Source organism: Lynx rufus, unplaced genomic scaffold (assembly GCF_022079265.1).
Source record: "Lynx rufus isolate CCGP_SWC_20201006 ecotype Redwood Valley unplaced genomic scaffold, mLynRuf1.p SCAF_30, whole genome shotgun sequence".
Taxonomy (NCBI): Eukaryota; Metazoa; Chordata; class Mammalia; order Carnivora; family Felidae; genus Lynx; species Lynx rufus.
In genome coordinates, this window is record NW_025814846.1 from 77,010 (window position 1) to 100,164 (window position 23,155).

Here is a 23,155-nt window from a genome sequence, read left to right on the forward strand (position 1 = left end):
ACTTAATAGATCACAGAAGGCTAAAACAAAAACTGTGGTCTTCCTCAGATGGCAATGTGTATGCCCTAGGCTACATCCTCTGAGGAACAGCATCAGAGGCTGCATCTTGTGGGAAATATAGATTTCATTGACATTGTCCAGCCAAGTCACTAAACAAATAAAAAGGAAACATAAAGAAGCCCCATGCAAGAGGGCATCAATTAATCTATAGAGTTTCTATAACACATTATCTACAATATCCAGTTTTCCACAAAAAAATTATGACATATGGAAAGAAACAGGAAAGCCTAGTCAACACAGGAAAGAAAAGGTAACAGAAACTGCCTTTGAGAGGAAGCATATGCTGAATTTAGTAGACAAAGACTTCAAAGCAGTTACTATAAAAATGTCAAAAAATCTAAAGGACACCAGGCTTAAAGAGGTAAAGAAAAATATGATGAAAGTATTTCAACAAATAGAGAATATCAATATGGAGATAAAAATGACCCAAATGGAAATTTTAGAGTTGAAAAGTATAGTAACTTAAATGAAAATTTCACTTGAGAGGCTCAACATATTTGAGCTGGCAAGAGAAAGAATCACCATACTTGAAGATAGATTAACAGAGATTATGCAATCTGAAGAATAGAAGAAGTAATAAAGAAAATGAATAGTACCCAAGAGCAATGTAGGACATAATTTAGAACACCAACTCGTGTAATGAGTATATTAGAAGGAGAGTAAGGGACAGAAAATATATTCAAAGACATAAAATAATGGCTGACTACATCGCAAACTCAATGAAAAACATTGATATGTATACATCAAAGAAGCTCAATGATAGGATAAACAGAAATCCACACCAAGAAACATCATAGTAAAAATTTTTAAAAACCAAATTTTTAACAGAACATCTTGAGAGCAATCTGAGAAAAATGACTTGTCATATACAAAGGAACCCAAATAAGGTTATGAGCTGACTTTTCTTCAGTAAAAAAAAAAAAAAAAAAAAAAAAAATGGAGGCCCGGAGGAAGTGGAATGATGTAATCAAAGGACTGACTGTCAACCAACAACCCTATATCCAGCAAAACTATCTTTCAGAAATGAAGTGAAATAAAGATATTCTTGGATAAACAAAAACTGAGATTTTGTTGCTGGTAGACCTACCTTACAAGAAATACAAAAAGGAGTTCTTCATGTTGGAATCAGGTGACCCCAGACAGTAATTGGAATCCACACAAAAAACCAAACCAGTTGTGAAAGACAAATACCATATAATTTCACTCATGTGGAACTTAAGAAACAATTTAATGAGGAAACGAGACAAAAAAAGCAGACTTTCTTTAAAAAGATTTTTTAAATTTTCTTTAAAAATTTTATTTTATTTTATTTATTAGAGAGAGAAAGAGAGGGAAGAGCAGAGAGGAGAGAGAGAATTTCAAGCAGGCTCTATACTGTCAGTGTAGAGCCCAATGTGGGGCATAATCTAATGAACCATGAGATCATGACCTGAACCAAACTCAAGAGTCAAACATTCAACCAACTGAGTCACCCAAGCACCCCTAAACTGACTCTTAAATACAGAGAACAAACTGGTGGTTTCCAGAGGGGAGGTTGGTTGTGTGTATGGTGGCGGGGGGGGGGGGCAGGATGAACGAACTAGGTAAAGGGGATTAAGAGTACACTTAACTTGGAGCACTTCACTGGCTCAGTAAGTACAGCATGTGACTCTTAATGTCAGGGTCATGAGTTGAAGCCCCATGTTGGGACTAGAACTTACTTAAAAAAAATAAGTACAAAATTAGGGGCACCTGGGTGGGTCAGTTGGTTGAGCGTCTACCTCTTGATCTTAGCTCAGGTCTTAATCTCAGGATCATGAGTTCAAGCTCTGCATTGGGCTCTGTGCTGGGCATGCAGCCTACTAAATTCATACATACATACATACATAACTTGATGAGCACTGAGAAATGTATAGGCTTGTTGAATCATGATATTGTATACCTGAAACTAATATAATACTGTATGTTAATATACTTGAATTTTTTCATGGAAAAAATAAAAATAAATCGAGAAAAACCAACCACTGGTAAAATAATTATAAAATACAATAAAATTACATGTTTCTTCTTTCTTAAATGATCTAAAAATCAATTGCATAAAACACTATAATTGTATTGTTGAGCCAATAGCATATAAAAGTGTAGTATATTTGATAATAACAGAATTAAGGAGGTGGGTGGGAGCAAAGCAAAATTAAGGAAATAATACCAAATGGTAACTCAAATCCACAGGAACAAATGAAGACCACCATAAATAGTAAATTACAAGATTAATATTACAAAATATAAATATATAATTTCCTCTGTTTCCTTAAAAGATATATAATTATACGGAGAGAGTAAAGAAAATGGGAGCTGAGTAGGAGGAAACTAGGCTTGTCTTTTCCCACAAACACAACTAGATAACTATCATATCATTCTAAATAGCCCAAAAATCGACCTGGAGACTGACAGAAAAAAAATCTACAACTAAAGGGAAGGAAGAAGCCACATTGAAGAAGGTAGGAAGTACAGAGACGTACTTTAGGGGAAAAATGTATCATGGGTACTGTGGAGGGGAAAGACCTGTGGTTGCAGAGAAAGGAGAGAGAGAGAGAGAAAGAGAGAGAGAGAGAAGGGCACATGAGAATGCACAAGGAGAACATTTCCCCAAAACCATCGGCTGGAAAAATAAGAAAGGCTGAATTTCCTGAGTTCTTGCAACCAGGGGGGCTTAAGGACTTGAGTTTTAAAGGTCAGTGGGTTTGGCTGGGATGGAACCCTGAGGGTGCTGCCCTACTCCTGGAGAGAGGCAGGAAAACAACAGGTGGGGGGAGGGCAGGTGGTGTAGAAACAGTGATCTAAGGGGCACTTGGGGCACTTATTATTAAGGTGGCAACATTCCCCAAATTGATCTATAGATTGAACATAATTCCTACCAAAAATCCCACTGTCTTTGCAGAAATTGACAAGCTTATCTTACAATGTATATGGAAATTCAAGGGACCCAGAATGGCCAAAACCATTTTGAGAAAGAAGAACAAAGTTGGAGGTTTTGCACTTTCTAATTTCAAAACTTACTACAAAGCTCCAGTAATCAAAACTGTGTGGTACTGGCTTAAGGATAGATCTCTAGGGTAACAAAATACAATTGAGTCCAAAATATACCATCATATTATGGTCAGGTGATTTTTGACAAAGGTACCAAGATAATTCAATGGGTCTTCCCAACAAATAGTGCTGGGAAAACTAGATATCCAGATGCAAAAGAATGAAATTAGATAAAACTTAACTCAAAATGAATCATAGACCTAACTGTAAGAGTGAAAACTATAAAACACTATTAGTCTGCTAGGGCTGCCATAGCAGAATGTCACAGAATAGTTGACTTAAGCAACAGAAATTTATTTTCTCACAGTTCTGGATGCTAGAAGCGCAAAATCAGGGTGTCAGCAGGGAAGTGAACACTCTCTTGGCTTGAATGCAGCCACCTTCTCTGCTCTTTCTTCACATGACCTTTTCTCTGTGTGCACTCCTGATGTCTCTTATAAGGACGCCAGTCCCCATTCTGTTAGGACCCCACCCTGTGACCTCATTTAAACCTAATTGTTTCCTTAAAAGTCTTAACCCCAAAAACAGTCACATTGGGGTTTAGGGCTTCAACATAGGAGTTTCAGGGTGACACAACTGGGTTCATAACAAGCACTTAAGGAAAGTATGGGAGTAAGTCTTCCTGATCTTGGATTAGACAAAGCCCTCTTAGATGTGACACCAAAAGCATAAGCAACTAAAGAAAACATAAATTGGAAGTTATCAAATTAGTAACATTTGTGCTTCAAAGGATCTCTTCAAGAAAGTGAAAAAACAACCCATGGGACACCTGGGTGGCTCAGTTGGTTAAGCATCCCACTTCAGCTCAGGTCATGATCTCACAGTCTGTGAGTTCAAGCCCCATGTCGGGCTTTGTACTGACAGCTCAGAGCTTGGAGCCTGTTTTGGATTCTGTGTCTCCCTCTCTCTTTGCCCCTCCCCCGCTCATACTCTGTCTCTCTTGCTCTCAAAAATAAATAAAACAAAAAATTTAAAACCACAATATGATAGAGAATATTTACAAATCACATATCTGATAAGGGACTTGTATTATATATAAAGAAATCTACAACTCAATAATAAAAAGATAACCTAATTTAAACTAGGCAAAAAATATGAATTGACATTATTCCAAAGAAAATATTTAAGTGGCTAATAAGTACACAAAACAATGCTGAACATTATTCCTAGGCACTTGCAGATCCAAATAATGAGATAGCATGTCACACCCACTATGATGGCTATAATCAAAAGTACAGAAAATAACAAGTGTTCCTGAGGAACTAGAAAAATTGGAACCCTCATACATTGTCAGTGGGAATGTAAAATGATGCAGCCACTTTGGAAAACAGTCTGACAGTTCTCAAAAGTTAAGCAGAATTACCATATGATCTAGCAATTTCACTCCTAGGTGTATGCCCAAAAGAAATGAAGACATGTGGGGCGCCTGGGTGGCTCAGTCAGTTAAGCGTCTAACTGCAGCTCAGGTCAGGATCTCATGATTTGTGGGTTCGAGCCCCGTGTTGGGCTTTGTGCTGACAACTCGAAGCCTCAAACCTGCTTCGGATTCTGTGTCTCCCTCTCTCTGCTCCTCCCCTGCTCCCTCTCTCTCTCTCAAATAAACATTTAAAAAAATTTTTTTTAAAAACTGGAAACAACCTAAATGTCCATCAACTGATAATTGGGTAAATGTGATACATCCACAGAATGGAATATTGTTTTAGCAACAAAAAGAAAGGAAACAGTGATACATGTTACAATACAGATGAACGTTGAAAACATTCTGCTAAGTGAAAGAACTCAGACATGAAAGGCCACATACTGTATGATTGCATGCATATGAACATTGGGTAAGGCAGTTCTGTGGAGACAAAGTAGATTAGCAATTGCTTAGGTGGAGGTAGAGGGGGAACAAGTCTTGAAATGCAGAATGACTCTAATGGGTATAGGGTTTCTTTTGGGGGTGATGAAATATTCCAAAATTGATTGTGGCCACCGTTGCAGAACACTGCATACCCTAAAAACCATTGAATTATATACTTGAAATGGGTGAATTGCATGGTATGTGAATTATATCTCAATAACATTTTTAAAAATGAGAGAGAGAGGCTTATCGTTAAGTAAGTGCAAGTCAATCTAAGTGGAGTAGACCACTAAGGTGGCCTCATTTCCGGAGCCCTGCATGTTTTAGTGGGTTTTTAATGTTTGTTTATTTTTGAAAGAAAGAGCACAAGTGGGAGAGTGGCAGAGAGGGAGAGGGAGAGACAGAATCTGAAGCAGGCTCTAGGGTCTGAGCCATCTGCACAGAGCCTGATGTGGGGCCCAAACCCACGACCAGTGAGATCATGACCTGAGTTGAAGTTGGACGCTTCATCGATTGAGCTACCCAGACTCCCCTTTAGTGTGTTCTATTTATTTTTTTATAAGTGTGTTTGCTAATTACATGTTGATTTTTGATCACGTAGCTATTTTCGCTGAAATGTTTCTATCACTGACATTTTATATATTTATTTGTTTGTTTATTTAGTTTTAAATGTTTATTATTTATTTTTGAGAAAGAGACAGAGTGTGAATGGGGAAAGGGTAGAGAGAGAAGGAGACACAGAATCCAAAGCAGGCTCCAGGCTCTGAGCTCTCAGTGCAGAACCCTACGCAGTGAGATCATGACCTGAGCAGAAGTCAGATGCTTAACCAACTGAGCCACCCAGGTGCCCCCTCTTTAGTGTGTTTTAAATAGCACTGCCGTCTTTGGCCTTACCCAACCATACCTCATTTCATCTCTGTGTACCCTCTCCTCTGTTCTGCAAGCAATGTTTTGGCTCCACAGAGGGGACAGGATGCAGAGGTCCTGAAATGTATGGTCTTGCCTCAAAAGACAGGTCCCTCTCCTGTGGTTAACAGGATTGTTTAAGATCATTCAATAAATAATTATTGAATTATTATCTACTGTTAAATATTATTTAATACCATGCACAATACTATGTGAGACATTTTAAGGACTAAAATATAAATAAGAAATGGCTCCTTCCTTCAAATTTAGGTACAGATTTATTTATAGTGCAAAGTAAAAAATTCATAAGCGCAAGGAAAATAAAATTCTTTGAAACATAGAAGAGAGGAATCAATGGCAGCATCACAGAGGAGATAAAACTTGAGCTGGGCCTTGAAAGAACAGTTCAGATTTCAGGATGTGGAGAAGGCCATTTAAACAATATCATGAGCAAAGGGACAGGTGATAGAAATGGGGCAGTTCTATCAAATAGTTATTTTTTTTCAACGTTTATTTATTTTTGGGACAGAGAGAGACAGAGCATGAACGGGGGAGGGGCTGAGAGAGAGGGAGACACAGAATCGGAAACAGGCTCCAGGCTCTGAGCCATCAGCCCAGAGCCTGACGCGGGGCTCGAACTCACGGACCACGAGATCGTGACCTGGCTGAAGTCGGACGCTTAACCGACTGCGCCACCCAGGCGCCCCTCAAATAGTTATTTGTTAGCTGTGTCACCAGTCTGAGAAATAGACAAAACCAGTTTCACACCCTCTACTTTCTCCCAATCTCTGCGCAAGCACTCTGGCACACATACGAGACAAGATAAGGCTGTGAAGCTGATGTCCAATATTACTATCTCTTTTTTTTTCCTTTCTACCCAAGAGGTTGAAGTCATTGCTGCTACAAGAAAGACCTGGCTGCCGCTGCTGCCCAGTGCTGTGGTTGCTAGTTTTGACAGAGCCATGAATCAGGAAGAGTTTGCAGTCTGAGGATATGAATTATATAGTCCTTTTGGGTTCTGAAGCTACAGAGTTCTCATTTGAAACATCTGTCCATAGATCAAACATTTAAATGCGAAAAATGAAATTGTAGAAGTACCAGAAACATACTTTGAACATGTATCAAAAAGGATGGATTGATGGATGGATACATATATGACAGAAAAGTACAGTAAAGTGTTAATGCATGAATCCAGATGATGTGCATATAGATGTCCACTGTAAAATTCTGTCCTTTTTTCTGTTTGTTTGAAACTGTTCATAATACAATATTGGGAAAAATAATATGCATAAATCTGTGACTTAGCAATCCTTCCAAGAATTTACCTTAGGAAAGAAAAGAATTTACCTTGACATACTGGTGCATGTGCACAACCTGGTACATGTGACATACTGGTACATGTATACACACACACACACACACACATATATTCATTACAGCATTGATTATAGTGATGAAGGATTAGGTGCAACCTAAATGTTTTCAGTAGGGAACTGGTTATATGAATAGCCATTTAGTGGAATGCTGCATAACCATTAAAAAATAACTCAGATATACTTAAAATTATTTCCAACATATATGTGAAAAAAGCAAGGTACATTATAGCATACTACTCTTTGATAATTTTTATATATGTATAACATTTCTCTGAAAGTCTACAGAGGAAACTGCTAAGACCAGTTTCTTCCAGAGAGGAGATTTGGCAGGGTGGGAGTGATGTGATTCTGGGTAGGAGAAAGACTTTTGCTGTATGCCTATTGGTATTTCTTTATGGGGGTTGCGGGAGCAGGAGAGGGGAAAGGAATTAGTTTTTCAAGAAAAACGGATCATACTGTATATATCAAGAAGCAGCATAGCATCTTCGTTAGGAACTCAGACTGTGAAGCTGATAGTTGGGTCCTGGCCCCACTATTTATTAGTTAAATCATCTGAGGCAGGGGTGCCTGGGTGGCTCGGTCAGGTGTCTGACTTTGGCTCAGGTCATGATCTTGCAGTTTATGAGTTCGAGCCCTGTGTCAGGTTCTGTGCTGACAGCTCAGAGCCTAGAACCTGCTTCAGATTCTGTGTCTCCCTCTCTCTCTGCTCCTCCCCCATTCATGCTCTGTCTCTCTCTGTCTCTCATAAGTAAATAAAAGTTAAAAAAAAATTTTAAAATGGTCTGAGGAAAATAGTTAATCTCTCTAAGCCTCATGGAGAAAATTGAGGTACCCACCTCTTAGGGTTGATGTGAAAATTAAAAGGATAATTCATGCCAAACACTGCAATTTGTTAGCTATAACTATCTTTGTATTGTTTACACTTAGAATAATCATCATTTTGTACTCTAAAAAATATAGTTTTAAGGTTTCCTTGAAATCATAATCTTTGTCTGCTTCTTGCTTAGTATTTAGACTCCCTCTAACTCTTTTTGAAATATTTTTTTTCCTGATACCTTAAAGCACATTATAAATTAATGACCTATAGAATTAGGAATCTGAGACTTTATATCCAAACCTACAAATAGCAGTTCAAATTCTTCCATGTTATAATACGCTGATATCTCACTTAGTCAAAGACTAGCCTAGGTCTGATTTGTGGTGTTGTTTTTATGGTTTAGGAATTAAAGTGCCTCATTGTTCCAAAAGCAGGAATAAGATTACTTGAGAGTAATGGGATCAGTCAGTTACTGTGGCAGCCTATAAGCCTATAGTGATAATTAACCAGCTCTATATCCTTACTTTCTTTTTCCTCAGGACTTCATATTATCCACAGCCTAGATGAAGTCAATTTCATACAGAACCTTGTATTTTACATTGAAGCTGCATATAAAACTGCTGTAAGTACTCATTTTAGAATTAATTTTAAACATACGTTTTTGTTTAATTTTTTTATTTTATTTTATTTTTTATTTATTTTTTTTTTAGGACACGAAGTTTTATTTTTTTTTATATATATGAAATTTATTGACAAATTGGTTTCCATACAACACCCAGTGCTCATCCCAAAAGGTGCCCTCCTCAGTACCCATCACCCACCCTCCCCTCCCTCCCACCCCCCATCAACCCTCAGTTTGTTCTCAGTTTTTAACAGTCTCTTATGCTTTGGCTCTCTCCCACTCTAACCTCTTTTTTTTTTTTCCCTTCCCCTCCCCCATGGGTTCCTGTTAAGTTTCTCAGGATCCACATAAGAGTGAAACCATATGGTATCTGTCTTTCTCTGTTTGGCTTATTTCACTTAGCATTACACTCTCCAGTTCCATCCACGTTGCTACAAAAGGCCATATTTCATTTTTTCTCATTGCCACATAGTATTCCATTGTGTATATATACCACAATTTCTTTATCCATTCATCACTTGATGGACATTTAGGCTCTTTCCATAATTTGGCTATTGTTGACAGTGCTGCTATGAACATTGGGGTACAAGTGCCCCTATGCATCAGTACTCCTGTATCCCTTGGATAAATTCCTAGCAGTGCTATTGCTGGGTCATAGGGTAGGTCTATTTTTAATTTTCTGAGGAACCTCCACACTGCTTTCCAGAGCGGCTGCACCATTTTGCATTCCCACCAACAGTGCAAGAGGGTTCCCGTTTCTCCACATCCTCTCCAGCATCTGTAGTCTCCTGATTTGTTCATTTTGGCCACTCTGACTGGCGTGAGGTGATACCTGAGTGTGGTTTTGATTTGTATTTCCCTGATAAGGAGCGACGCTGAACATCTTTTCATTTGCCTGTTGGCCATCTGGATGTCTTCTTTAGAGAAGTGTCTATTCATGTTTTCTGCCCATTTCTTCACTGGGTTATTTGTTTTTCGGGTGTGGAGTTTGGTGAGCTCTTTATAGATTTTAGACACTAGCCCTTTGTCCGATATGTCATTTGCAAATATCTTTTCCCATTCCGTTGGTTGCCTTTTAGTTTTGTTGGTTGTTTCCTTTGCTGTGCAGAAGCTTTTTATCTTCATAAGGTCCCAGTAATTCACTTTTGCTTTTAATTCCCTTGCCTTTGGGGATGTGTCGAGTAAGAGATTGCTACGGCTGAGGTCAGAGAGGTCTTTTCCTGCTTTCTCCTCTAAGGTTTTGATGGTTTCCTGTCTCACATTTAGGTCCTTTATCCATTTTGAGTTTATTTTTTTTTTAATGTTTTTTCAACGTTTATTTATTTTTGGGACAGAGAGACACAGAGCATGAACGGGGGAGGGGCAGAGAGAGAGGGAGACACAGAATCGGAAACAGGCTCCAGGCTCCGAGCCATCAGCCCAGAGCCTGACGCGGGGCTCGAACTCACGGACCGCGAGATCGTGACCTGGCTGAAGTCGGATGCTTAACCGACTGCGCCACCCAGGCGCCCCTTTTTTGAGTTTATTTTTGTAAATGGTGTGAGAAAGTGGTCTAGTTTCAACCTTCTCCATGTTGCTGTCCAGTTCTCCCAGCACCATTTGTTAAAGAGGCTGTCTTTTTTCCATTGGATGTTCTTTCCTGCTTTGTCAAAGATGAGTTGGCCATACGTTTGTGGGTCTAGTTCTGGGGTTTCTATTCTATTCCATTGGTCTGTGTGTCTGTTTTTGTGCCAATACCATGCTGTTTGATGATGACAGCTTTGTAGTAGAGGCTAAAGTCTGGGATTGTGATGCCTCCTGCTTTGGTCTTCTTCTTCAAAATTCCTTTGGCTATTCGGGGCCTTTTGTGGTTCCATATGAATTTTAGGATTGCTTGTTCTAATTTTGAGAAGAATGCTGGTGCAATTTTGATTGGGATTGCATTGAATGTGTAGATAACTTTGGGTAGTATTGACATTTTGACAATATTTATTTTTCCAATCCATGAGCAGGGAATGTCTTTCCATTTCTTTAAATCTTCCTCAATTACCTTCATAAGCTTTCTATAGTTTTCAGCATACAGATCCTTTACATCTTTGGTTAGATTTATTCCTAGGTATTTTATGCTTCTTGGTGCAATTGTGAATGGGATCAGTTTCTTTATTTGTCTTTCTGTCGCTTCATTGTTAGTGTATAAGAATGCAACTGATTTTTGTACGTTGATTTTGTATCCTGAAACTTTGCTGAATTCATGTATCAGTTCTAGCAGACTTTTGGTGGAGTCTATCGGATTTTCCATGTATAATATCATGTCATCTGCAAAAAGCGAAAGCTTGACTTCATCTTTGCCAATTTGGATGCCTTTGATTTCCTTTTGTTGTCTGATTGCTGATGCTAGAACTTCCAGCACTATGTTAAAGAACAGCGGTGAGAGTGGGCATCCCTGTCGTGTTCCTGGTCTCAGGGAAAAAGCTCTCAGTTTTTCCCCGTTGAGGATGATATTAGCTGTGGGCTTTTCATAAATGGCTTTTATGATCTTTAAGTATGTTCCTTCTATCCCGACTTTCTCAAGGGTTTTTATTAAGAAAGGGTGCTGGATTTTGTCAAAGGCCTTTTCTGCATCGATTGACAGGATCATATGGTTCTTATCTTTTCCTTTATTAATGTGATGTATCACGTTGATTGATTTGCGAATGTTGAACCAGCCCTGCATCCCAGGAATGAATCCCACTTGATCATGGTGAATAATTCTTTTTATATGCTGTTGAATTCGATTTGCTAGTATCTTATTGAGAATTTTTGCATCCATATTCATCAGGGATATTGGCCTGTAGTTCTCTTTTTTTACTGGGTCTCTGTCTGGTTTAGGAATCAAAGGAATACTGGCTTCATAGAATGAGTCTGGAAGTTTTCCTTCCCTTTCTATTTCTTGGAATAGCTTGAGAAGGATAGGTATTATCTCTGCTTTAAATGTCTGGTAGACTCTTATTTGTTGGGAGATTTTTGATAACCGATTCAATTTCTTCGCTGGTTATGGGTCTGTTCAAGCTTTCTGTTTCCTCCTGATTGAGTTTTGGAAGAGTGTGGGTGTTCAGGAATTTGTCCATTTCTTCCAGGTTGTCCAATTTGTTGGCATATAATTTTTCATAGTATTCCCTGATAATTGTTTGTATCTCTGAGGGATTGGTTGTAATCATTCCATTTTCATTCATGATTTTATCTATTTGGGTCATCTCCCTTTTCTTTTTGAGAAGCCTGGCTAGAGGTTTGTCAATTTTGTTTATTTTTTCAAAAAACCAACTCTTGGTTTCGTTGATCTGCTCTACAGTTTTTTTAGATTCTATATTGTTTATTTCTGCTCTGATCTTTATTATTTCTCTTCTTCTGCTGGGTGTCGGGTGTCTTTGCTGTTCTGCTTCTATTTCCTTTAGGTGTGCTGTTAGATTTTGTATTTGGGATTTTTCTTGTTTCTTGAGATAGGCCTGGATGGCAATGTATTTTCCTCTCAGGACTGCCTTCGCTGCGTCCCAAAGCGTTTGGATTGTTGTATTTTCATTTTCGTTTGTTTCCATATATTTTTTGATTTCTTCTCTAATTGCCTGGTTGACCCACTCATTCGTTAGTAGGGTGTTCTTTAACCTCCATGCTTTTGGAGGTTTTCCAGACTTTTTCCTGTGGTTGATTTCAAGCTTCATAGCATTGTGGTCTGAAAGTATGCATGGTATAATTTCAAATCTTGTAAACTTATGAAGGGCTGTTTTGTGACCCAGTATATGATCTATCTTGGAGAATGTTCCATGTGCACTCGAGAAGAAAGTATATTCTGTTGCTTTGGGATGCAGAGTTCTAAATAGATCTGTCAAGTCCATCTGATCCAGTGTCTCATTCAGGGCCCTTGTTTCTTTATTGACCGTGTGTCTAGATGATCTATCCATTTCTGTAAGTGGGGTGTTAAAGTCCCCAGCAATTACCACATTCTTATCAATAAGGTTGCTTATGTTTATGAGTAATTGTTTTATATATTTGGGGGCTCCGGTATTCGGCGCATACACATTTATAATTGTTAGCTCTTCCTGATGGATAGACCCTGTAACTATTATATAATGTCCTTCTTCATCTCTTGTTACAGCCTTTAATTTAAAGTCTAGTTTGTCTGATATAAGTATGGCTACTCCAGCTTTCTTTTGGCTTCCAGTAGCATGATAAATAGTTCTCCATCCCCTCACTCTCAATCTAAAGGTGTCCTCAGGTCTAAAATGAGTCTCTTGTAGACAGCAAATAGATGGGTCTTGTTTTTTTATCCATTCTGATACCCTATGTCTTTTGGATGGCGCATTTAATCCATTTACATTCAGTGTTATTATAGAAAGATACGGGTTTAGAGTCATTGTGATGTCTGTACGTTTTATGCTTGTAGTGATGTCTCTGGTACTTTGTCTCACAGGGTCCCCCTTAGGATCTCTTGTAGGGCTGGTTTAGTGGTGACAAATTCCTTCAGTTTTTGTTTGTTTGGGAAGACCTTTATCTCTCCTTCTATTCTAAATGACAGACTTGCTGGATAAAGGATTCTCGGCTGCATATTTTTTCTGTCTAGCACACTGAAAATCTCGTGCCAATTCTTTCTGGCCTGCCAAGTTTCATAAGAGAGATCAGTCACGAGTCTTATAGGTCTCCCTTTATATGTGAGGGCACGTTTACCCCTTGCTGCTTTCAGAATTTTCTCTTTATCCTTGTATTTTGCCAGTTTCACTATGATATGTCGTGCAGAAGATCGATTCAAGTTACGTCTGAAAGGAGTTCTCTGTGCCTCTTGGATTTCAATGCCTTTTTCCTTCCCCAGTTCAGGGAAGTTCTCAGCTATGATTTCTTCAAGTACCCCTTCAGCACCTTTCCCTCTCTCTTCCTCCTCTGGGATACCAATTATGCGTATATTATTTCTTTTTAGTGTATCACTTAGTTCTCTAATTTTCCCCTCATACTCCTGGATTTTTTTATCTCTCTTTTTCTCAGCTTCCTCTTTTTCCATAACTTTGTCTTCTAGTTCACCTATTCTCTCCTCTGCCTCTTCAATCCGAGCCGTGGTGGTTTGCATTTTGTTTTGCATTTCCTTTAAAGCGTTTTTCAGCTCCTCGTGACTGTTCCTTAGTCCCTTGATCTCTGTAGCAAGAGATTCTCTGCTGTCCTGTATACTGTTTTCCAGCCCAGCGATTAATTTTATGACTATTATTCTAAATTCACTTTCTGTTATATTATTTAAATCCTTTTTGATCAGCTCATTAGCTGTTGTTATTTCCTGGAGATTCTTCTGAGGGGAATTCTTCCGCTTGGTCATTTTGGACAGTCCCTGGTGTGGTGAGGGCCTGCAGGGCACTTCCCCTGTGCTGTGGTGTATAACTGGAGTTGGTGGGCGGGGCCGCAGTCAGTCCTGATGTCTGCCCCCAGCCCACCGCTGGGGCCACAGTCAGACTGGTGTGTGCCTTCTCTTCCCCTCTCCTAGGGGCGGGATTCACTGTGGGGTGGCGTGGCCCGTCTGGGCTACTTGCACACTGCCAGGCTTGTGATGCTGGGGATCTGGCGTATTAGCTGGGGTGGGAAGGCAAGGTGCACGGCGGCGGGGGGGGCAGGCTTAGCTCGCTTCTCCTTAGGTGATCCACTTCAGGAGGGGCCCTGTGGCAGCCAGAGGGAGTCAGATCCGCTGCCGGAGGTTTGGCTCCGCAGAAGCACAGAGTTGGGTGTTTGCGCGGAGCGAGCAATTTCCCTGGCAGGAACTGGTTCCCTTTGGGATTTTGGCTGGGGGATGGGCGGGGGAGATGGCGCTGGCAAGCGCCTTTGTTCCCCGCCAAACTGAGCTCTGTTGTCCGGGGTTCCGCAGCTCACCCTCCCTTTGTCCTCCAGCCTTCCCGCTTTCCAAGCAGAGCTGTTAACTTATGACCTCCCAGACGCTAAGTCGCGCTTGCTGTCGGAACACAGTCCATCAGGCCGCTCCGCTTTTGCAAGCCGGACTCGGGGGCTCTGCTTGGCTGGCGAGCCGCCCCTCCGCCCCGGCTCCCTCCCGCCAGTCCGTGGAGCGTGCACTGCCTCGCCGCCCTTCCTACCCTCTTCCGTGGGCCTCTCGTCTGCACTTGGGTCCGGTGACTCTGTTCTGCTAATCCTCTGGCGGTTTTCTGGGTTATTTAGGCAGGTGTAGGTGGAATCTAAGTGATCAGCAGGACGCGCGGTGAGCCCAGCGTCCTCCTACGCCGCCATCTTCCTGTACTCCCCTAATTTTTTTATTAAATTTATTTGTTTTTGGAGAGAGAGCACACATGCAGGCGAGGGGCAGAGAGAGAGGAAGAGAGAGAGAATCCTAAGCAGGCTCCAAGCTGTCAGCGCAGAGCCCGATACCAGGCTCGAACTCACAAACCATGAGATCATGACCTAAGCCAAAACCAAGAGTTGATGCTTAGCCAACTGAGCCACCCAGGCGCCCCTATACATATGATGTTTTTAAAAATACTAGACAACCCATTCTTTCTCTTAATGCTGCACCTCATAGTGAACCAATCTGTAAGGCTTCCAGCAGAAATTGCCTTCAGCCTTTTTCTTTACTAAGCTCTGTTGTCCTCTGTTTGCCTCCTTTCCAAAGGAGTTACAGAAGCAAGAGGACCAAGATACTATGCATCCTTTCCTTTCAATAATCCATATCCTTTCTGTAATATCTCACATTATATATTTGGGAACCTGGGACTAAATTGTAGTCTTATTTTAATGATCTGTAGTCTAAAAACCAGAAGCAAGATGGCTAGCGAATATAATGGGTCAGTTAGCTACTTAGAAATAAAATTTGGTCATATGTTTAATATTATCTGTAGACATTGCTTCTGTGTTTACTATACAAAAAATAGTTCCTTTTTCTTATGACTACCATGAGAGATAAGTTTATATTAAATCATGACATATTTAACATCTCCTCTCTCAGGGATCACTGTTCTTCACTGCATAATGTTCATTGTTTTGAAAATGGCTGTCATAAGTAGTCCAGATATTTTAGTCATCTAAAATGTTTAATTTGTTTAGTTGGTTTTTAGCTGTTTTAGGTGGGAGGGTAAATCTGTGAACTGTAACTCCATATTTGCCAGAAAGAGAAGTTTAACATAGACATATTTGATGCAAGCGGACATTATTTGTTGACTGATTCCTTTGCCTTCTGATACCATAGGTGTGCTATGGTCCAGGGTAAAAGTTAGGGTTTTCTGGCCTCTCAATTGCAGCCATGGGGTACAGCACAATTAATGATATGTGTGCCTTCTCATACTCTAATCTTTGCTGCACAAATTAGGGTAGAGCGGGGTTTCTGGACAAGTGAGGCTAGCCATGGGATAAATATGGCTCACCTATGGAAACTTCACTTTACCTCAGAGATTTGATATAAAAATCATTTAAGGTAAATATAGAAACAAGTATAGGTGTGTGTGTGTGTGCACATGCATGGTTACACATGAGTATTTCCAAGTTCTATTCAATGAGAGGGCCTAGAAGCAGTGGCACCACAGTGACAATGAGCACCAGTGCCTTCTGTATTGTAACTGCTTATTCTGTAATAAAGCAAAGCAAGACTCCTTATAGAAGCAGTTGATTCCAGGGCTGGGGTGAGGAAAACACAGGATGAAACTGCAGTATCTTATAGTGACAGAAAGTGAGGAAGTGTTCAAAAAGAACGGGACATGTCAAAAGGGCACAGGCGCCAACCCAGAAGAATTCCCAATGGGTAAAGCTGGAACAATTTTAAACAACAAAACAAATAATGATAATATTTTATTATAACCCAGAGAATAACCTAAATATTTATAAATTCATACTAATATAAATAAATGAGGGAGAAAGGACAGCTTTTCCTTAGAGAAGAATTGAAATTAATGACTGTAGAGGTAATAAAAGAACTAAGATACCACCATTGAAATACCACTGTAATAATTGTTGCAGACAAGTTTCACCAATGGATGCTAAATTAGCGGGTAGATATTTGAGAAGAAACAGGATATTTGCACAGTTGTAAAGTATCTTTCTCAAGATATTTATTAATCACAAGGGAGAGAATAGTAACACCAGCATGGAGAAACCCTGCAGACACCACCTTAACCATGTGATGAAGGTAAACATGACCACAATAAGCCATAGCAACATCGTATACTCCTTGATGTGATGCAGTGAGAAGAACACAGCATAACATCTGTAGTATTCCTGACAAAAATGCGTAGTCTTTTTTTTCTCAATATATGAAATTTAGTGTCAAATTGGTTTCCATACAACACCCAGTGTTCATCCCAAAAGGTGCCCTCCTCAATACCCATCACCCACCCTCCCCTCCCTCCCACCCCCCATCAACCCTCAGTTTGTTCTCAGTTTTTAAGAGTCTCTTATGCTTTGGCTCTCTCCCACTCTAACCTCTTTTTTTTTCCTTCCCCTCCCCCATGGGTTTCTGTTAAGTTTCTCAGGATCCACATAACAGTGAAAACATATGGTATCTGTCTTTCTCTGTATGGCTTATTTCACTTAGCATCACACTCTCCAGTTCCATGCACATTGCTACAAAGTGCCATATTTCGTTCTTTCTCATTGCCACGTAGTACTCCATTGTGTATATAAACCACAATTTCTTTATCCATTCATCAGTTGATGGACATTTAGGCTCTTTCCATAATTTGGCTATTGTTGAGAGTGCTGCTATAACCATTGGGGTACAAGTGCCCCTATGCATCAGTACTCCTGTATCCCTTGGGTAAATTCCTAGCAGTGCTATTGCTGGGTCATAGGGTAGGTCTATTTTTAATTTTCTGAGGAACCTCCACTCTGTTTTCCAGAGTGGCTGCACCAATTTGCATTCCCAACAACAGTGCAAGAGGGTTCCCATTTCTCCACATCCTCTCCAGCATCTGTAGTCTCCTGATTTGTTCATTTTGGCCACTCTGACTGGCGTGAGGTGATATCTGAGTGTGGTTTTGATTTGTATTTCCCTGATGAGGAGCGACGTTGAGCATCTTTTCATGTGCCTGTTGGCCATCTGGATGTCTTCTTTAGAGAAGTGTCTATTCATGTTTTCTGCCCATTTCTTCACTGGGTTATTTGTTTTTCACGTGTGGAGTTTGGTGAGCTCTTTATAGATTTTAGACACTAGCCCTTTGTCCGATATGTCATTTGCAAATATCTTTTCCCATTCCATTGGTTGCCTTTTAGTTTTGTTGGTTGTTTCCTTTACTGTGCAGAAGCTTTTATCTTCATGAGGTCCCAATAGTTCATTTTTGCTTTTAATTCCCTTGCCTTTGGGGATGTGTCGAGTAAGAGATTGCTACGGCTGAGGTCAGAGAGGTCTTTTCCTGCTTTCTCCTCTAGTGTTTTGATGGTTTCCTGTCTCACATTCTGGTCCTTTATCCATTTTGAGTTTATTTTTGTGAATGGTGTGAGAAAGTGGTCTAGTTTCAACCTTCTGCATGTTGCTGTCCAGTTCTCCCAGCACCATTTGTTAAAGAGACTGTCTTTTTTCCATTGGATGCTCTTTCCTGCTTTGTCAAAGATGAGTTGGCCATACATTTGTGGGTCTAGTTCCGGGGTTTCTATTCTATTCCATTGGTGTATGTGTCTGTTTTTGTGCCAATACCATGCTGTCTTGATGATGACAGCTTTGTAGTAGAGGCTAAAGTCTGGGATTGTGATGCCTCCTGCTTTGGTCTTCTTCTTCAGAATTACTTTGGCTATTCGGGGCCTTTTGTGGTTCCATATGAATTTTAGCATTGCTTGTTCTAGTTTTGAGAAGAATGTTGGTGCAATTTTGATTGGGATTGCATTGAATGTGTAGATAACTTTGGGTAGTATTGACATTTTGACAATATTTATTCTTCTAATCCATGAGCAGGGAATGTCTTTCCATTTCTTTATATCTTCTTCAATTACCTTCATAAGCTTTCTGTAGTTTTCAGCATACAGATCTTTGACATCTTTCGTTAGATTTATTCTTAGGTATTTTATGCTTCTTGGTGCAATTGTGAATGGGATCAGTTTCTTTATTTGTCTTTCTGTTGCTTCATTGTTAGTATATAAGAATGCAACTGATTTCTGTACATTGATTTTGTATCCTGCAACTTTGCTGAATTCATGTATCAGTTCTAGCAGACTTTTGGTGGAGTCTATCGGATTTTCCATGTATAGTGTCATGTCATCTGCAAAAAGTGAAAGCTTGACTTCATCTTTGCCAATTTGGATGCCTTTGATTTCCTTTTGTTGTCTGATTGCTGATGCTAGAACTTCCAGCACTATGTTAAAGAACAGCGGTGAGAGTGGGCATCCCTGTCGTGTTCCTGGTCTCAGGGAAAAAGCTCTCAGTTTTTCCCCATTGAGGATGATATTAGCTGTGGGCTTTTCATAAATGGCTTTTATGATCTTTAAGTATGTTCCTTCTCTCCCGACTTTCTCGAGGATTTTTATTAAGAAAGGGTGCTGGATTTTGTCAAAGGCCTTTTCTGCATCGATTGACAGGATCATATGGTTCTTATCTTTTCCTTTATTAATGTGACGTATCACGTTGATTGATTTGCGAATGTTGAACCAGCCCTGCATCCCAGGAATGAATCCCACTTGATCATGGTGAATCATTCTTTTTATATGCTCTTGAATTCTATTTGTTAGTATCTTATTGAGAATTTTTGCATCCATATTCATCAGGGATATTGAATTCGATTTGCTAGTATCTTATTGAGAATTTTTGCATCCATATTCATCAAGGATATTGGCCTGTAGTTCTCTTTTTTTACTGGGTCTCTGTCTGGTTTAGGAATCAAAGTAATACTGCCTTCATAGAATGAGTCTGGAAGTTTTCCTTCCCTTTCTATTTCTTGGTATAGCTTGAGAAGGATAGGTATTATCTCTGCTTTATACGTCTGGTAGAACTCCCCTGGGAAGCCATCTGGTCCTGGATTCTTATTTGTTGGGAGATTTTTGATAACCGATTCAATTTCCTCGCTGGTTATGGGTCTGTTCAAGCTTTCTATTTCCTCTGATTGAGTTTTGGAAGCGTGTGGGTGTTTAGGAATTTGTCCATTTCTTCCAGGTTGTCCAATTTGTTGGCATATAATTTTTCATAGTATTCCATGATAATTGTTTGTATCTCTGAGGGATTGGTTGTAATAATTCCATTTTCATTCATGCTTTTATCTATTTGGGTCATCTCCCTTTTCTTTTTGAGAAGCCTAGCTAGAGGTTTATCAATTTTGTTTATTTTTTCAAAAAACCAACGCTTGGTTTCGTTGATCTGCTCTACCGTTTTTTTAGATTCTATATTGTTTATTTCTGCTCTGATCTTTATTATTTCTCTTCTTCTGCTGGGTTTAGGCTGCCTTTTCTGTTCTGCTTCTGTTTCCTTTAGGTGTGCTGTTAGATTTTGTATTTGGGATTTTTCTTGTTTCTTGAGATAGGCCTGGATTGCAATGTATTTTCCTCTCAGAACTGCCTTCGCTGCATCCCAAAGCGTTTGGATTGTTGTATTTTCATTTTAGTTTGTTTCCATATATTTTTTAATTTCTTCTCTAATTGCCTAGTTGATCCATTCATGCTTTAGTAGGGTGTTCTTTAACCTCCATGCTTTTGGAGGTTTTCCAGACTTTTTCCTGTCGTTGATTTCAAGCTTCATAGCACTGTGGTCTGAAAGTATGCATGGTATAATTTCAATTCTTGTATACTTGTGAAGGGCTGTTTTGTGACCCAGGATGTGATCTATCTTGGAGAATGTTCCATGTGCACTCGAGAAGAAACTATATTCTGTTGCTTTGGGATGCAGAGTTCTAAATATATCTGTCAAGTCCATCTGATACAATGTATCATTCAGGGCCCTTGTTTCTTTATTCATCCTGTGTCTAGATGATCTATCCATTTCTGTAAGTGGAGTGTTAAAATCCCCTGCAATTACCACATTCTTATCAATAAGGTTGCTTATGTTTATGAGTAATTGTTTTATATATTTGGGGGCTCCCGTATTCGGTGCATAGACATTTATAATTGTTAGCTCTTCCTGATGGATAGACCCTGTAATTATTATATAATGCCCTTCTTCATCTCTTGCTACAGCCTTTAATTTAAAGTCTAGTTTGTCTGATATAAGTATGGCTACTCCAGCTTTCTTTTGGCTTTCACTAGCATGATAAATAGTTCTCCATCCCCTCACTCTCAATCTAAAGGTGTCCTCAGGTCTAAAATGAGTCTCTTGTAGACAGCAAATAGATGGGTCTTGTTTTTTTATCCATTCTGATACCCTATGTCTTTTGGATGGCGCATTTAATCCATTTACATTCAGTGTTATTATAGAAAGATACGGGTTTAGAGTTATTGTGATGTCTGTAGGTTTCATGGTTGTAGCGATGTCTCTGGTACTTTGTCTCACAGGATCCCCCTTAGGATCTCTCGTAGGGCTGGTTTAGTGGTGATGAATTCCTTCAGTTTTTGTTTGTTTGGGAAGACCTTTATGTCTCCTTCTATTCTAAATGACAGACTTGCTGGATAAAGGATTCTTGGCTGCATATTTTTGCTGTCTAGCACCCTGAAAATCTCGTGCCAATTCTTTCTGGCCTGCCAAGTTTCAAAGGAGAGATCAGTCACGAGTCTTATAGGTCTCCCTTTATATGTTAGGGCACGTTTATCCCTTGCTGCTTTCAGAATTTTCTCTTTATCCATGTATTTTGCCAGTTTCACTATGATATGTCGTACAGAAGATGGATTCAAGTTATGTCTGAAGGGAGTTCTCTTTGCCTCTTGGATTTCAATGCCTTTTTCCTTCCCCAGATCAGGGAAGTTCTCAGCTATTATTTCTTCAAGTACCCCTTCAGCACCTTTCCCTCTCTCTTCCTCCTCTGGGATACCAATTATGCATATATTATTTCTTTTTAGTGTATCACTTAGTTCTCTAATTTTCCCCTCATACTCCTGGATTTTTTTATCTCTCTTTATCTCAGATTCCTCTTTTTCCATAATTTTATCTTCTAGCTCACCTATTCTCTCCTCTGCCTCTTCAATCCGAGCCGTGGTCATTTCCATTTTATTTTACATCTCGTTTAAAGCATTTTTCAGCTCCTCCTGACTATTCCTTAGTCCCTTGATCTCTGTAGCAAGAGATTCTCTGCTGTCCTCTATACTGTTTTCAAGCCCCGCGATTAATTTTATGACTATTATTCTAAATTCACTTTCTTTTATATTGTTTAAATCATTTTTGATCAGTTCATTAGCAGTTGTTATTTCCTAGAGATTCTTTTGAGGGGAATTCTTCCGCTTGGTCATTTTGGATAGTCCCTGGTGTGGTGCGGACCTGCAGGGCACTTCCCCTGTGCTGTGGTGTATAACTGGAGTTGGTGGGTGGGGCCACAGTCAGACCTGATGTCTGCCCCCAGCCCACCGCTGGGGCCACAGTCAGACTGGTGTGTGCCTTCTCTTCCCCTCTCCTAGGGGCGGGATTCACTGTGGGGTGGTGTGGCCCGTCTGGGCTACTTGCACACTGCCAGGCTTGTGATGCTGGGGATCTGGCGTATTAGCTGGGGTGGGTAGGCAAGGTGCACGGAGGCAGGAGGGGCAGGCTTAGCTCGCTTCTCCTTAGGTGATCCACTTCAGGAGGGGCCCTGTGGCAGCGGGAGGGAGTCAGACCCGCTGTCGGAGGGGTGGCTCCGCAGAAGCACAGCTTGGGTGTTTGCGCCGAGCAAGCAAGTTCCCTGGCAGGAACTGGTTCCCTTTGGGATTTTGGCTGGGGGATGGGCGAGGGAAATGGCGCTGGCTAGCACCTTTTTTCCCTTCCAAACTGAGCCCTGTCGTCCTGGGGCTCAGCAACTCTCCCTCCCTTTGCTCTCCAGCCTTCCCACTTTCTGAGCAGAGCTGTTAACTTATGACCTACCAGATGCTAAGTCCCGCTTGCTGTCAGAACACACTCCGTCTGGCCCCTCTGCTTTTGTGAGCCAGACTCCGGGGCTCTGCTTGGCCGGCGGGCCGCCCCTCCGCCCCGGCTCCCTCCCGCCAGTCTGTGGAGTGCGCACCCCCTTGCCACGCTTCCTACCGTCTTCCGTGGGCCTCTCGTCTGCGCTTGACTCCAGAGACTCCATCCTGCTAGTCTTCTGGTGGTTTTCTGGGTTATTTAGGCAGGTGTAGGTGGAATCTCAGGGATCAGCAGGACACGCGGTGAGCCCAGCGTCCTCCTACGCCGCCATCTTCTGCCGGTCCCCTGCATAGTCTTAATATAATCAAGAGAAGGCATCAGGTGAACCTAAATTGAGGGAAATCTATAAAAATATCTGACCACTGGTCTTCAGAATGTGTAACAGTCATGAAAGACAAGACTTGAGAAGTCATAACTGATTAGAAGAGACCAAGGAGGCATGACAAATGCAGCATGGTATTCTGGATTGGATCTGGGAACATAAAATTCTGTTAGTGGAAAAACTGGTGAAATCCTAACAAAGTCCATAATTTGGTTACTAGAA

At 40.4% G+C, this 23,155-nt stretch overlaps 1 protein-coding gene across 2 annotated transcripts in view; it reads left to right on the top strand.

Annotated features, from left to right (window-relative positions):
• PHKA1 (phosphorylase kinase regulatory subunit alpha 1) overlaps positions 1–23,155 on the top strand; it is a 186,711-nt gene that overhangs the window by 15,402 nt on the left and 148,154 nt on the right. For both annotated transcript variants that reach the window (XM_047092509.1, XM_047092510.1), the window contains exon 5: positions 8,611–8,693. In XM_047092509.1, the coding sequence (XP_046948465.1) occupies positions 8,611–8,693 (83 nt within the window). The remainder of the gene's footprint in view (positions 1–8,610; positions 8,694–23,155) is intronic.